Source organism: Theobroma cacao, chromosome 3 (assembly GCF_000208745.1).
Source record: "Theobroma cacao cultivar B97-61/B2 chromosome 3, Criollo_cocoa_genome_V2, whole genome shotgun sequence".
Lineage (NCBI taxonomy): Eukaryota > Viridiplantae > Streptophyta > Magnoliopsida > Malvales > Malvaceae > Theobroma > Theobroma cacao.
Window position 1 is genome coordinate 1,175,830 of NC_030852.1, and position 15,437 is coordinate 1,191,266.

The 15,437-nt window shown below is 30.1% G+C and overlaps 3 protein-coding genes across 3 annotated transcripts in view; all 3 read right to left on the bottom strand.

Annotated features, from left to right (window-relative positions):
* Positions 1-7,783, bottom strand: part of LOC18507097 — a 64,445-nt gene extending 56,662 nt beyond the window's left edge. Inside the window, exon 1 of the mRNA XM_018116735.1 lies at positions 7,760-7,783. The gene's annotated coding sequence lies outside the window, so the exon portion shown is untranslated. The remainder of the gene's footprint in view (positions 1-7,759) is intronic.
* Positions 3,182-5,835, bottom strand: LOC18507101 (ankyrin repeat-containing protein At3g12360). Its single transcript, XM_018116736.1, has 2 exons — positions 5,470-5,835; positions 3,182-3,909 (listed from the first exon to the last, which is right to left on the bottom strand). The coding sequence occupies exons 1-2, from the start codon at positions 5,833-5,835 to the stop codon at positions 3,304-3,306; spliced, it is 972 nt and encodes a 323-aa protein (XP_017972225.1). The 3' UTR covers positions 3,182-3,303.
* LOC18603951 lies at positions 7,725-13,245 on the bottom strand. The gene is made up of 3 exons (XM_018116982.1): positions 12,636-13,245; positions 7,993-8,484; positions 7,725-7,909 (listed from the first exon to the last, which is right to left on the bottom strand). The coding sequence occupies exons 1-3, from the start codon at positions 13,243-13,245 to the stop codon at positions 7,725-7,727; spliced, it is 1,287 nt and encodes a 428-aa protein (XP_017972471.1).

Sequence of the window (15,437 nt, forward strand, 5' to 3'; positions counted from 1 at the left end):
GCAGCTATAAAATAAAAAACAAAAACCGTAGAAGTTATAAAAACAATTTCAGAGAAAAGAAAACAAAGGGAGTGAAGGGGGCAATAATAATAGTTTAAAAGTGGAAGGTAGATGTCTGTAGTGTCAAATGTTTATTGGAGGGTCATTTTTTTTATTATTTGCAATTTGCAAATGATTTTAGTGAACAAATACGAATTGATCTCAAAAATAAGTAGAGGCCTTTCACTTTTTCACTAAAATGTGTGATCACTTGGCCAAAGGATCAATGTGTGAAAAAATCTTAAGTGGGCCATCAATATTGATTATAAGTTTATGACCTAATTAAGTGGGACATCTAATTTCAATATTTACTCGTTTCGTTTTTATATGTAAAGAATCTTAAGTGGGCCATCAATGCTGACTATGGGTTTATGACTTAATTAAGTGGGACATCAAATTTCAATATTTACTCATTTCGTTTTTTATATTTTTCACTCCAAAATTAATATAGATATCTCATTTTATTCGAGTGTAAATATATATATATATATATATATATTACAAAAAATATAAAAAAAACAATTTCCAACTATTACAAAATTTATAATTTTTAAAATTTATTAAAAATCATAAAAGAAAAACATTTATTTTTTAAAATTTTCAGTCAAATAAAATAAAATTTTTAATTATTAGTGATGAGGCTGATTTCAAAGCTTGGAGAGAAGGACGAATCTGACTGCTTTGCATGCTATTCAAATTTCATTTGATCCGCGCATGCTTTCTTTCAAATTTCAATTAGTGTTTCTTATATTTAAATTTCAAGTCTCTCTCTCTCTCTCTCTCTCTTATTCTCTATCTTACTTAGAGGTGAGCAAAAAATGATCCACACCGAATGATTTGACCGATCCAAATGAAATTTGGGTAAAATTGTTCAGTTTGATTGATCTATTCAGTTCTTTGGTCTAAATGTTTCAATTCTATCGGTTTATTCTCTTGGTTCTCAATAAAAGAAATTTCAAATCGAACTAATCAAAAAATCAAACTTAATATCATATATATGTTATATTTATATAAAATTTTATATTTTTTATATATATGTATGTTTAATAAGTTTTTTTTGTTTATGTTGGTTTTTATTAATTTATTTATGTTTAGATTAATTGTATACTTTAAAATTATGAATGAAATTTATATATTTCAATGTAGTAATTTACAAAAGATAAAAATGATAAAATTTTGATTCTTTTGGTCCCTAATTGAACTGATCGAATAAGTTTGATCTTCAATTGATTCAATCAGTTTTTTAAAAAATTTCAATCCATTCAGTTCTCGGCTATGGTACACTGAACTGATAGAACCGACCATTATAATCACAAAATCTCGTGCTAACATGCATCGATTTCTCCCTCCTTGTCTTTCTTTTCACAATATAGTTCAACTTAATTTTTCTTTTATCTTTCCCTTTGTGTTTTTACTTTTCACTCTCTTTACCCTAGATTTTCATTATTTTTAAACCTTGTTTACTTTGTAAATAAAATTTAATTTTATCGTTTACTTTGTAAAGTAAAAAAACATATCAGAATAAAAAGCATCAAGTGACATGTGCCAAGCATGGTTTGATGAAAAGCTAACTAAAGGAGTACCCGCACAATGCAACGGGTTTGTAAAATTTTATAAATGATTGATTTTAAAAGTTTTGTATATAAGTTTTAAAATTACGAAGTACAAAATTAATCAAAAATTAAACTTAAGTTATTTTCATTACTTGAAACAATCTCAGTATTCGTATCACAATAAATATTTGTTTGAATTCAATAGGATCAAACACTAAAAGAAATTCTCACTTAATGTACAAAAAATATTGTTCATTGATTGTAATATTGTCCATGAAACATAGTTTGGTAATTTTTTGGGCTAATATCAACCACGAGCCCAATTGTAATTGCCTATAAGTGTTTTATCTATACACAGTCAGCATTTATACAACACAAAAATGTTTCTTCTATGTGTGAGATGTGTACAAGACAGACTCAAAAAAGATGGTGATCATATTGTAGGCCATATCAGAAACATAATATGCTACACAATATATAACAAAAAATAAAAAAAGAAATGGTAGCATATTTTTTTCACCTTATGAAGATAGATTGTATTATATGCAACCAACACTACGATAAAAGGAAGATTATATTTTAAGAAGTCTCATGAATTTTGAAACTTAATTTGTATATAAATGTAAATGTTGTGAGTGTGATTACTGTTACAAAAATTGAGTTGGTACTGCTGAGATAAGATTGTTAAAGTAACTTGGCTTTTCCATGTCCCATGCTGAAACATTAAGAAAGCAATATTTGAGATCACTCCATAAACATTTCTTCTTCAGTCTATCAAACTGTGTATTGTACAATTTATCAAATTTATTGCAACATTGAGATTATGCAAGAGATCTTTGTCTCGTCTATTTTAAATGACACAACGACTAAGAACCATGTAAAACAAATTCATGGAAACCAAGAATAGGCCAAGTACGAACAACAGGAAAACCAAAGTGAGAGAATGAAATACAAATATTCGATAAACCAATATATATCAATAGATGGAAGAAAAATAATTTTTTAATAAATGAAAAACTCAATTTTAGTAAACAAAATTATAAATTTTAGAATGCAAGAAATAAATAAAGAAAATTTTTTAATAATTAAATATAATAAATTAAATTAAGAAAAACATAGAACCAAATAAAAAAGATGAATATATATATGAAAAAACTCAAATCCTATAAAAAAAATTACACGTGTCCTTCCTCCTTGACTCAATCAATGAATAAGCCTTCTGGTTCTTTGTTCTTTAATTGCAGTCACGAGCTCAATCTTCTTCTGTCCGTCAATCGTTTCTTTAAATAACATCTTCAGTTCAGCTTTCAATAATTGGGAACAAAAAAAGGCTATCTAGGGAGGCAACTGCAACTGCTAATCAAAGTGGCTGGTGGAAGAATCAGATGTGAAGAATCGAGTTGTTGCCCTGAGTTTTGCGCTTTGGAAATTACTTATCTCTGAAAAACTTGTTGAAGTTGTTTACATATATTGAAACACCATTGGTAAACTCTCTTATGCTTTTTTCAATCTAAGAGGGAGATATATTAAAATCCAGGCTTGTCAAAGTTTGGGTAATAGGAAACTGAAACAGAAAATAGAGGGGGGGGGGTTGAGGAGTTTAATCCTCCCCATCCATGTCTTTGAAAATTGACACCAAACATAAAATTAGTATAATTGACAATCACAATTCCACACATCCTTCAAAAAACATAAACATACCTCTAATTAACTAGAGCCATTTCATTTTCCTATCAAAGATCCCTGGTCCATAAGTTGAGATAAAAATCTTAACAAGAAGTGGAAACTGCAACCACACAAAGAGACCGATTGGTATGCCAGCCAGCAAAACGATCGGAATAACAATCTCTAATTGGCCCTTTACCATGATAATGACAGTTGAGGAGAAAGCTACCATCATTGCTGCAATAGAAATGAAGAGAGAGGAAAGTCCGATGATCAATTTGTTGGGCAAGGATTTTAGGAAATCATCTGCTGTATAACGTGATGTGAGGATGCCAACGAACATCAACACCGAAGTGGTCGAAGCAAAGAGAGAAATAGAATCCGATATTATGAATATCTTAAAAAGTTTTTTTCTTAAGAGTAAGGGAACACCAGTGTCCTGATCAGGACCTCCGGGAACAGTAAAGAGAGCAGCAAACATAATGGTGATGATAAGAGTGCCAACAACCGTAGAGGTTTGCGCAATATCCTTCATCCATTTCTCCCCTTCTTTCACCAAATTCGCATGGCTTCGATCAAATGTTTCATAAGGAGTTTCCTCTTTTCCATTTGTATGTAGTTTAAGCATAGGTGGTATAATGCCTTCCACCTCCTGTGTTCATAATTCATACAACCATTAAAACTTAGATGGCAAATTTTGTCCCATTTGGATTGAGAAAGGCTATAGCATAATTCGACTTCAATGAAAAGAAAATAGTTATACATTAAAGCCAAAAGATAACTCAGGGTTTTTTCCTTTTTCATATATACTTGTTCATTAAACATGACATGCTTGAGTAAATTCTAAGGTTCATTCGTCCATGAGTTTTTCACGATATTTCATTTCTTTATTAATCTAAAAAACTTAGTTTTTCATTCCTAGTCTTTTGAATTTGTTTCAAATATATCTATTTATCAACTTGCTGAGAGAAGTATATTGAGGACAGAATTTATCACATGTATGTTCATCTAAGTGGCACATGTTAAATTTTGTCCATATGTTTCTTATGTTAATGGCATATTAACACAGTTTGAAACAAATTCAAGAGATCGTGAATGAAAAAACTGAATTTTTAGATCATAAATTAAATTAAACATTATGAAAACATTAGGCAATTTACCTTGTAACACCTTAAATTTAATCATTTAATTTTAAAAATTTTCAATAAACTTTAATTTTTATGACTCCATTGCATCATGAACTTTTATGCACGTACTGCAGCTAAAACATGCAACTGATTATATAGACATATAGTTAGATAATTGTGTGCACTACGTTGAAGGAGATATGAAAATTGAGAGAAAGAGAAAAAAAATGTAATAATCTTTATTATTAGTTCTATTTTTAATATTTCATTTTTCATTCTTTTATTTTTATTTCTAAAAATAAAAATAGATAGATAAGGTCATATTAAATCTTTCTAATTTTTTTTCTTATTTGTGTGTGTGTGTGCGTGAATAATTTAAAAAATATATAATTTGAGACATTTTCATATTATATGTTTATTAAAAATATCGCTTGTAATATATGATTGAATTATTATTTTTTAAATAACATTATGTGATTTAACTTTTAAAAGTTAAATATCTTATAAAAGCTAATTGTTGAATCTTTTTGCATTATTTGTTTTGTCAAATTATTTCTTTCCTTTTTCATAAAGATAAAAAAAGGTAAATAAAATTTTTCTTCTTTCCCCTAGATGAAGGATTTAAAAAGTAGTTATAATTTTTAAAAGCACATTTTAAAAAATCATTGAAGTATTATTCTTAATAATTTATTTAACATTTTTAGTAATTATTTATCATTTTACCCCAACAAGTGTCCGTTAAGTTTTGTTGCATGCATATTAAATAGCATTAAAACTTACAAATGGAATATAAGTATTTCATTCAATCAGGCTACTGATAGTAGATTTTAAAACATGTATAAATTTTTATTTTAATTTATATTTTCAAATATTATTCTATTAAGATGTTGCTTTCTTCTTTTAAGCCAAAGAAAAGCAAAGAGAAACTCTAAGTACGTGTAGACAAAGCAGCCAACAAGTTGAAGTAATCAATCGGACAAGTTAAAGAAAGAAATGAAAGCGAGAAGATGCAAATTTGTAGCAATTTTTTGCATTTGCATTTGCAGATGAGGAATTATAAAAGAGAGAGAGAGAGAGATGATGACCTTGAACCATTGTAGTTCTCTTTGCATTTGCAGAGCTGCTCCTGAGATTTGTTGAAGTTTAACCTGAGATTCGGGTGATAGTTCCCCTGCCAAATGTAACATATTACTGTCGTTCTTATCACAGAAAGGAATAAAATTATACTTGGCAGTATCAAGCCCATATATGAGGCCAAAAACATTTTCTTGTCGGTGTGCAATTGCAATATGGAATATGCTTCTTAGGTCCGAGTCAAGAGTCATCAATAAATCTATATTAGATTTAACGATTTCAACTATGAACTCCGTTATCCCCCACCGAGCAGCGTTCAAGATTGCTTCACGCACTACTGAAAGTTGACTGGTTTCTGTAGTTATCGTCTTAGACATCAAAAGCAGAATCTCATGGGCATATACGTGGGCCTGCTTTAAATCATATATTTGCTTGATTCCTACATAAATAGATATAGGTTTTAACTAATTACTATAATTGAAGAAATGGTTGTTATGGCAAGAGTTGAAATATATATATATATATAGAAACAAACAAAAAACGCCCTTAAGTGCTCAAGGAACTTACCAAAGAATTTTAAGAGATTTGACCACAATCCAAGTAGCTGCCCTGCAACTGCACAATTTAACCCATTTTCTGATTTAGACACACCAATGTAAAGAAGATAAAGTTTGAGAAACTTGAGGCTATAATTTATTCGTTGAAGATTTGAGTGAGGATAAAATGGAAAAATTTAAATTTGAGATTCCAATTTCTTCATCATTGTTTTCTTTAATTGTCTAAAAAATTTAAAGATTTTTTTTTATATACATAGGATCTCTTCTACCCTTACAAAATCTTCTCATCTTACAAATATTTGAATATGAGATCTTCAAGTTGAAATCTTAAATTTTAATTTTAAGATGTCTCAATGAGAAAAGAAACTCAAACAAAAAGTTAGAGCCGACCGAACTAGAGCTTCGGTAAGAAGTGTTGTTCAAGTAGAACTGTTTCTAAATGTATTGTAAAGAGAAACTGAAACAGCGTTTGGGAAACTTAACGCATAAGTGCTATAAAATGTACAAAACTATTTGATCATATTTTAATTTTTTTTATAAATGAAAAGCTCAATTTTATTAAACAAAATTATAAATTTTAGAGTGCAAGAAATAAATAAAGAAAATTTTGTATTACTTAAAAATAATAAATCAAATTAAATTAAGAAAAACATAGAACCAAATAAAAAAGATGACTATATATATGAAAAAAAATATAATTCTCTCTATAATTTTATAAATTATTGAAGAATAAAGTAAGAATATAGTGAAGTCTCATTAAATATTTGTTATTGCTCATTAGCACTTTTTTTTAGAAAAAAATTGATCTATAACTTTGTCAGAAAACTCAAGCAGACTTCTCACATAAGCTAAAATTTTTATAAATTTTGAGAGTTTAACGCTTGTACTTTTGCAGTAGAAAAACTCTTCCATAAACTGAGTCGAATACCCACTCATATATTTTTATTATGTGATTTCCTTTTTATGTGAAACTTCATTTCTTTTCCACCAATCAAATGCATAATCCTTTTTTTGTAAAATGAAACTTGATTTTTTTTTTTATGGTTAAAGATCTTATATTCGAATCTTGGAAAGGGGAAAGTAAGGTTCATAAGATAGGAAAGATGTAAATATCTCTCTTTGTGTGAATGTGTGTGTATATAAAAATATCATGCACCAATCAATGAACTAAATATTCAAGTACATATATATATATATATATATATATATTACAGAAGAAACCTTCTAAAATAAAAAGAAATTTTTTATTATCAACAAACCAAATATTGTTAAGGAATGAAGTGTTCTGTAATTCAAATCATAAAGTGGAAAATACCTTGCATCCCAAAGTTTTTAGTTTCTTTTCGATCTTGTAGTTCGTAAGTATTTATACGAAAATCGTCTCCACTAGACGGTTGTTTCACCTTTAAACCTGCAACAACAATGAACTATTTTAATATTGTTGTTAGATTATATTGTGATGTATTATACATACACCATTTTTTTTTTTTTATGCTTAGGTGCAAACTCATTTATTCTTTAAATGTCTTCTGCACTTTCTTGTCTACATTAAACTACATGAATAATAACTTTACTTGTTTATAAAATTAAAATTGTCAAATGGGAAAAGATAAAGAACAAATAATAACTTTTGACTTATTTATCAATTTTTGGTGAAATATAATTTGTAAAAAGGATTATCTTAATCATTAGAGAAATTAGATTGAAAACTAATGTAATAGAAGAAGAGAGAAGTGATACTGACAAGAATAGATCCAGCGTTGCCAAAATGAGAGCCGATTGCCACTAGGGAATGCAGAAGGTTGAGAGGATAATATTGAAACAGCATTCAATCCATTTTTGGTTTCAGCAAATGCTAAGTTTGGATGATCACGGAGCAGATGCCAGACAACATCTGGTGAAATAATATTGAAAAAAATTATATACGCCGTGGCAAGATACATTAAATAAAGAACTGTACAACCATGTCACTCTTACCAAACCATTTGTAACGAATACATTCAACGACCAGCCCCGCTGAATAACATTCATTTCCTTGTGAGAGTAGAAATTCTCGAGGAGTCATGTTGTATAGATAGTGAGTCATATCTTTATGGCCTATCCAACAAGCATAATTAAGTGGAATTTCTCCACCGTTATCCGGAGTAGTGAGTAATTGCTTCTCCTTTCTGATCAAGCTTTGGGCAACCTTGGCGTTTTCAGATGACATGGCAACATAGTGAAGAGCTGTGCGACCATAGAAATCTCGCTTTTTCAGGTATTGATTTGACATTGTGTTTAGCAATCCGTTAATCATTTCCAATTGACCTTCGAAGATTGCGAAGTGAAGGGTGGTCTGACCGGAGCCTGGAATTTCAGTATTGGCAAAATGCGGGTGGGCATTCAATAGATTCTTTGTGGCTTCCAAATCACATCTCTTAACAGCCTCGAGGAAGGCCAAAATACGAGTGCGTTCAACATCTCCAACTGCTGCCACAACACAAAATTGTTTTTTTTTTTTTTATATTGCGACCTATCGCACCGCACAACATTGTCATTCGAGTACTATGCTAAAGACTGGTAATCTTTTTAATGTGATAGTTTTTTGGAAAGCTGCATTTTCATTTCGTAAACAGACATATGCATAACACTTAGGTTGAACAACTTTAGATTTTGTATAATGACGCTAACATCACTATAATATGAAAATTTTCATGAAAAAGTTATAACTACTGAACCTATATTTTTTTATTACTTATTTACTCTTATTTTTTTCTTTAACGTATAACGTACGAAAAGATCCTTTAACAAAAAATTCAAATAATTTTTTATACTTTTATTACATTTAATCAATTTTTTATATTTTTATTTAAAATCAGATAAGCCTTTATATTAATAGTTGATTAATTATCATTATTCAAAATGTCACTTGTCATTCACGAAATATAAAATGACAAGTGATATTTTCACTAATTCAACAATTAATTATAAAAACTTATTTCACTCTAAATAAAAGTATATGACCTTAGATTGAACAAAATAAAAGAATAAGGATTTAAATTGATAATCCTTCTCAACTTTTTCTCTATCCAATCAATTTCAAGGTTTGCTCCTTCCGTCAAAAAAATCTTAAAAAAGATGGGAGAACATAGGGGGATGACCGACCAAAGGCCGCTGGAGATACTTCACTCTATTTACGTTGATAACTTGAGCAAAAGGTTTTACGGACTGCACTCAAAGGAGTTGTTGAGACATATAAACGAGTGATGGATGTTTATATACCAAGGTGGAGCATCCAGAAGAAAAGGAAGGCTACAAACTTTGTTTTCATCAAGTATCGGGAGGAGTACGAAATGCTAACCACAATAAGATGGAAGGATCAGAAAAGGATCAATGGTGGGTTATAATGCTGAAGAATGATAAAAAGAGAGTGAGAGCAGTGAGAACGGGAGGAATAAAGTTCAAAGCACCGATTTATCTCCAAATACCTGGATGGTAGGTATTTTAAAGTGGTGGTTATAGGTGAAAGTAGCAGAAGAAACATCATGGAGGAAGGGATATAGGGCAAGAAGATTAGCAAAAAGGTGAGCAAGCATGTCGAGCAAATGAAGTAGAGCTAGGAATCTAAGTTTGGAAAAGTGCACGGGAACAGGAACCAGACTAAGCCAAGGCTCATAAAAGACATGGCAAAAGAATAACAATCAAAACAACAGTTCCTGAGGAAGAAATGGCATTGGTGAAGTGCAGTGCAGTGGGGAGATCGAGAACAAAAATTTCATGCAATGTCATCCAATGGGGCTTGTTTGCTGAAGGCATTTCAGCTCAAGTTAGGGTGCTTGAAAGTATGGCAGTGCTTGTCACATTCAGGGATAAAGATGATATGGAAGTGCTGCTGGAGAAATACCTTGAACTATTTAAGGTGTGGTTCGAAGCATTGTCTCCTTATTCAACTGTCTGTAAAGCGAGACAGGTAAGGGTATTGGTTTGGTTGAGTGAAGTCCTACTTTACACTTGCCACAATAATATGTTTCGGCTAATAAAAGAACGTTGGGTTAAGTTCATTGCGGTAGATAAAAGCACGTACAGAAGGGAAAGATTTGACCAAGCTTTTATGTTAGTGGAGGCTAACAGCATATTAGAGACACCGGCAAGGGCAAGCATTGAAGCAGAAAGAATTGTGTTTATTGTTTGCGTTAGTATTGTCGGGGTGGAAGATAAGTGCTCATTAGAACAATACTTGAAAGACAAGAAGGAAATGAAAGTGGGAGGCAAGAAGACATAAATCATGGAGTCACGAAGCATTGGGAGAGAACAAAGGAGTCATCAGACGTGGGAAGGGTGTCGAGAAGCAGAAGTCTTGTCAAGAGATTTCAAAATACAAGGCCACATTTGATCTGTAGAATAGAATAAAATACGGTAAAACACTTAGACTCTTTTAACTTTTAGTCGTAATTAAATTAATTAATTTTTGAAATAAACAGTCCGTTAAAAAATGTAAACACTATTAATAGAAAAAATGAAAAAATTAAAATATTTTTTTTCTTTCTCTTTTTTTCTCTCAAATAATGTAATCAGCGAACAATGCCCATTCGCTGGCCGACCACCTAAGGAAAGAGAACATCGATCAGGTGCTCCCCAAGGGAAGGGAGCACACTTGGAAGCACTGATCTGATGCTCCCCTACATTGGGAGGACCAGATCGGTGCTCCTTCTAGATTAGTGCTCCCTTAAATTTTTTTTTACAAAAAAATTGTATAATAGTAATTTTTAAAATTAATAAAAAGTAAAATTATTTTTTCAATATTACCACGTCATCAAATTAACGGAAACATTATGTTAATTAACAGTTGGACATATGTGTCTAACGGAAGATTTTTTTTAAGACGGAGTGTCCATTTTAAAAACTAGTTGAGCCATCTGGAATTCTAATTAAAACTTAGGGAGATCAACATATTTTACCCAATAAAATAAGTATTTTATGGAAATATAATAAGATAGGAATATAATAGAAATGTTATTATATAATTTGGCTGACAAAATGGAATAAGGTACTAATGGCTATTATAACTTATCATAATGTTTGACTGGTAAAAATAATTTTAGAATAAAGAAGGAATAGATGATAAAAAGATAAAAGTATTTTCTAAATATTAATAATTTATAATTTATTTTAAATATTAATAATTTATAATTCAAATATTAATATTTTACAATATGAATATTTTTTTTATAATTTAATATTAACATTTTAAAATATCAATATTTTATTTATAAATTAAATATTATAATAATTAAAATATTAATAATTTTAATTAATTTTAAATTTTCAAGTATTAATTTTTTATAATATATAATTAAAAACTTAAACTTTTTAGTATAATATGATTTATTTTCAACAAACAAAAATAGCTTTTATATAATTTAGTAAAATTTATACCATAAGACAAAATTAAGTAAATTTATAATTTTTTAATTTTTTAATTTAAAATATTAATTTTTTATAGTTAATAATTAAAATTTAAACTTTTTTATTTTAATTTTTTTTTCCTTTCTTCTTCTCTGTTGGTGTCGATCTAACGCACTATGTGACTGAATTTGACCACTAAGGCGCTAAATCGACGTTTCTTACAATCGAATACAGCCAGGAAGTGCCAGATCCGACACTTTTCAACCCTAGATCAGATTGTGAACCCTAGATTTGATGGCTCCTAGATCGGATTTGGTCAGAGAGTACTAGATTGATACTTTTTGACCATATTTGACCTTGGAATCTTTGTCATTGCCATCGCCAACTTGGAGGTTAAACAGAGAAACAGAGGCAAGAATGGGAAGAGAGAGAAAGATTAAGGAAAAATGAGAAGAAAAAGAAAGTAATTTTTCAAATTTATAAAGGGTAATTTAGTTCTTAGAATTTTGGAGGCTATTCCAACAAGAATGAAAATAGCAAATATCATTGTGGGGGTTGGGATTAGTTAAACTTTATTTTTTGGTGATTTTGACATTTGCCAACCAAATGAGGGAAAAAATAAGATATGGAACAAGGTATAATTGGGTGAAACTATTGGAGTTAGAAATAAACAAAATAACCTTTCCAAGGAGCTCATATTGCATTTATTACTTTTGTTTTAGCTAAAATCAGCTCTTCATGTTTTACATTGGGTCCATAGCTCACAAAGGGGCAGCCTTACTATTTATTATTTAATACGTCTTAACAAAAATTATTTAAAATATAAAAAATAACTCATTGTATACTTTTAAATATCATGTCATTTTTAAAACATTTTAACTCTCTAAAAATATCTTTTTAGGTATAATACCCAATACTCAGAAAAAACTCAAATCACACATTCCACAACATTCTCCCCAACACTTTTCAACGTACGTGCGTTTTTTCAACCTCAAAAACAAAGCCAAATTAGGCCTAAGTATAGTATAATTTGACAACTGTTGATCGAAATTATTCTGAAATTTTAAGTTTTTAGCATTTCATCAAACCATACTTGTGATCACATGTCACTTGATCTTTTTTATTCTGATTTGTTTTCTTACTTTAAGAAGTAAAAGACGAAATTACATTTTACTTCCCCATTTTTTGTTTTTTTTTTTCGTTCAAAGATTAATTAATGAGAGAGAGAGAGAGACCTGGTATCTGTGCTGCATCTTCTGTTATCTGTGGTGCATCTTCGGTTATCTGTGGCGCATCTTCGGTTATCTGTGGTGCATCTTCAGTTATCTGTGGCGCATCTTCAGTTATCTGTGGCGCATCTTCGGTTATCTGTGGCGCATCTTCGGTTATCTGTGGTGCATCTTCGACAATCTGTGGTGCATCTTCAGTTATCTGTGGTGCATCTTCGACAATCTGTGGTGCGTCTTCGATAATCTGTGGTGCATCTTCGGTTATCTGCGGTGCATCTTCGGTTATCTGCGGTGCATCTTGGGGCATAGGCAATTGGCACACTTGGGCTAAAGTGTTCCAAGCATCTTTAGCCGAAGTCATGTTTCTAATATGAGAAAGCATGATCGGATCACATGAAATTTGAATAGCATGCAAAGCAGACACATTCCTCTTACTCCAAGCCATGAATTCAGCCTCATCTTCCTGCTGAGAAGGTTCTGAGGTTTGTTCCACAACGTCCCACAGATCTCTAACCCACAAATAGTTTTTTATGCAAGCTCTCCAGTTTTCATAATTATCTTCTCCAGTAAGAACTTGAGCAACAATGGCGCTCGAACAAACATTATGGGCCTCCATCTGTCAAACAAAAAAAGAAAATTAAATTTGATTCCCAAGCTACCTAATTTGCACCTAATATTAAGTATATATATGGGGAATTTCATATAATGAAGTTATTAAAATACTCAACTCACAGGGATAAACAAAACGAGTCTTCTTCCTCAGTTCATCAGTGGGGAGAGCATGCAGTTGCAAAATAACACTCCCTAACTGTTGTTTTGGCTCAATGATTTCTCTTTGGAGTTGACTCGCAGACTATTATAAAGACGGTTTTTTAGGCGTGGATTACAATTTCTTACATAGTCATGTGAAGATGTAAACGGTACAATACGTCTAGTGATAATAATATTAATACTTTAAGATCTGATTCTATATTTTTTATTTAAATAAGACTTTGCAAAGACTTGGACCTCAGCAGCTTCCCATCTAGAGTAGTCATGTCCGCCCCATGCGGTGTTTTTTTTTTTAATAAGACCAAAGATCGCAAAATTCCACAAAGCCGAAACGACGGGGAGAAAAAATAAAAAGAAAGGAATCCAGTCACGCAAAATCCCGAATAGACATTAACCAGAAGAAGAAGTATCGGCCATGAAAGGATTACAAACCTGAATGAGCTCGGTGGATCTCCGAATTCCAGCTTCGCAAGATGGTCAGCAAACTTGTTGTCCTCCGTGGGGGGAAAAGACAACAGTCCAGTTGGCAATCTTTTTTTTCAGACAATTTATTTTTCATTTTTTTATTCATATACTATTCAGCAATTAAGCAAAAAGGGTTTATAGTTTTAATTTTAATTAATAATTATTGAGTTAGATATTTGAGGTAGGATGTAGATGTACAATTTGTTCATTAATTATGCTTAGAGTTTATATTTTAAATAACCCCGAGAATCATCGTATTTGAATTCAAAATATTTTATTATCATGATTATCGCTACTCCAACTTCAAGTGAAAGTAGACAACTCCAACTTCAAGTGAAAATAGACAACAGACAAATCCAAAATAATATTTTAATTGCAATTTGCAATTAAAAGTGAAATGTCTATGGTGGGAACATTTTTTTATTATTTGCAATTTGCAAATGGTTTTAGTAAACAAATATTAATTGATCTTAAAATATAAGTGGAGGCCTTCCACTTTTTCTTCAAAATATGTGATCACTTGTCCAAAGGTTATCAATGTGTGAAAGGAATCTTAAGTGGGGCATCAATAGATTGACTATGACTTTATGACTTAATTAAGTGGGGGGCATCTAATTTCAATATCCTTACTCATTTCGTTTTTATATGTTTGATTCCAAACTTAATATAGACATCTCAGTTTATTCGAGTGCCTTATCAATTGTTGAAAAAATAAGCAATATGAGATTCAAAAAATACAAAAAGAAAGAAAAGAAAATTCCAACTATGACAAAATTTATAATTTTTAAAATTTATTAAAAATCATAAAAGAAAAACATTTAATTTTTTTAAAATTTTCATTCAAACAAAATTAAAATATTAATTATTAGTGATGAGGTTGATTTCAAGGCTTGGAGAGCAAGAGGAATGACTGCTTTGCATGCTATTCAAATTTCATCTTATCCGCGCATGCTTTCTTTCAATTTCAATTAGTATTTCTTATATTCAAATTTCAGAAATCTCTCTCTCTCTCTGATGCTCTATCGTACTTAGGGGTGAGTATAAAATGGGCCAAATCAAATGACTTTGACCTATTCAAATGAAATTCGAGTAAAATTGTTCTATTTGATTGATCTATTCAGTTCATTGGTCAAATATTTTGATTCTAACAATTTATTCAATTGGTTTTCAATAACAAAATTTTCAAACTCAATCAATCAAAAAATCAAACTTAATATTTACTAATTGATAAATATATTTTGGAAAATATCATAAATCTAATATCAAGTCTAAATTTTACATTATCATGTCACGTCAACAAATTACACTATCATTTACTATAACATATCAATATCTAGTGACATTTAAATGAATAATTAATCAACCGTTAATCATAATGTTTATTTAACTTTAAAAATAAAAATATAAACCTAATTAAATATAATATAAAATTAAATTTTATTTAAAATTTTTTTAAATAATTTTATATATTTTATAAATTTTATTTGAGTCTTGCTAAATACAATCAATCCCTTTATTTTTGGTTAAAAAAAATACCCTTGACATGATCATGTGATTTACTTAACTAATATC

Bases quoted from the DNA above. Each gene is read 5' to 3' on its own strand.
- LOC18507101 (XM_018116736.1), bottom strand. From the start codon at position 5,835: ATGTCTAAGACGATAACTACAGAAACCAGTCAACTTTCAGTAGTGCGT. The intron at 3,910-5,469 runs GTCATCATCTCT...TTATGAACACAG, and splicing joins GAGAACTACAATGGTTCAAG to GAGGTGGAAGGCATTATACC.
- LOC18603951 (XM_018116982.1), bottom strand. From the start codon at position 13,245: ATGGAGGCCCATAATGTTTGTTCGAGCGCCATTGTTGCTCAAGTTCTT. The intron at 8,485-12,635 runs GTCTCTCTCTCT...GTGTTGTGGCAG, and splicing joins AGATGCAGCACAGATACCAG to CAGTTGGAGATGTTGAACGC. The intron at 7,910-7,992 runs GTAAGAGTGACA...TTATTTCACCAG, and splicing joins TATTCGTTACAAATGGTTTG to ATGTTGTCTGGCATCTGCTC.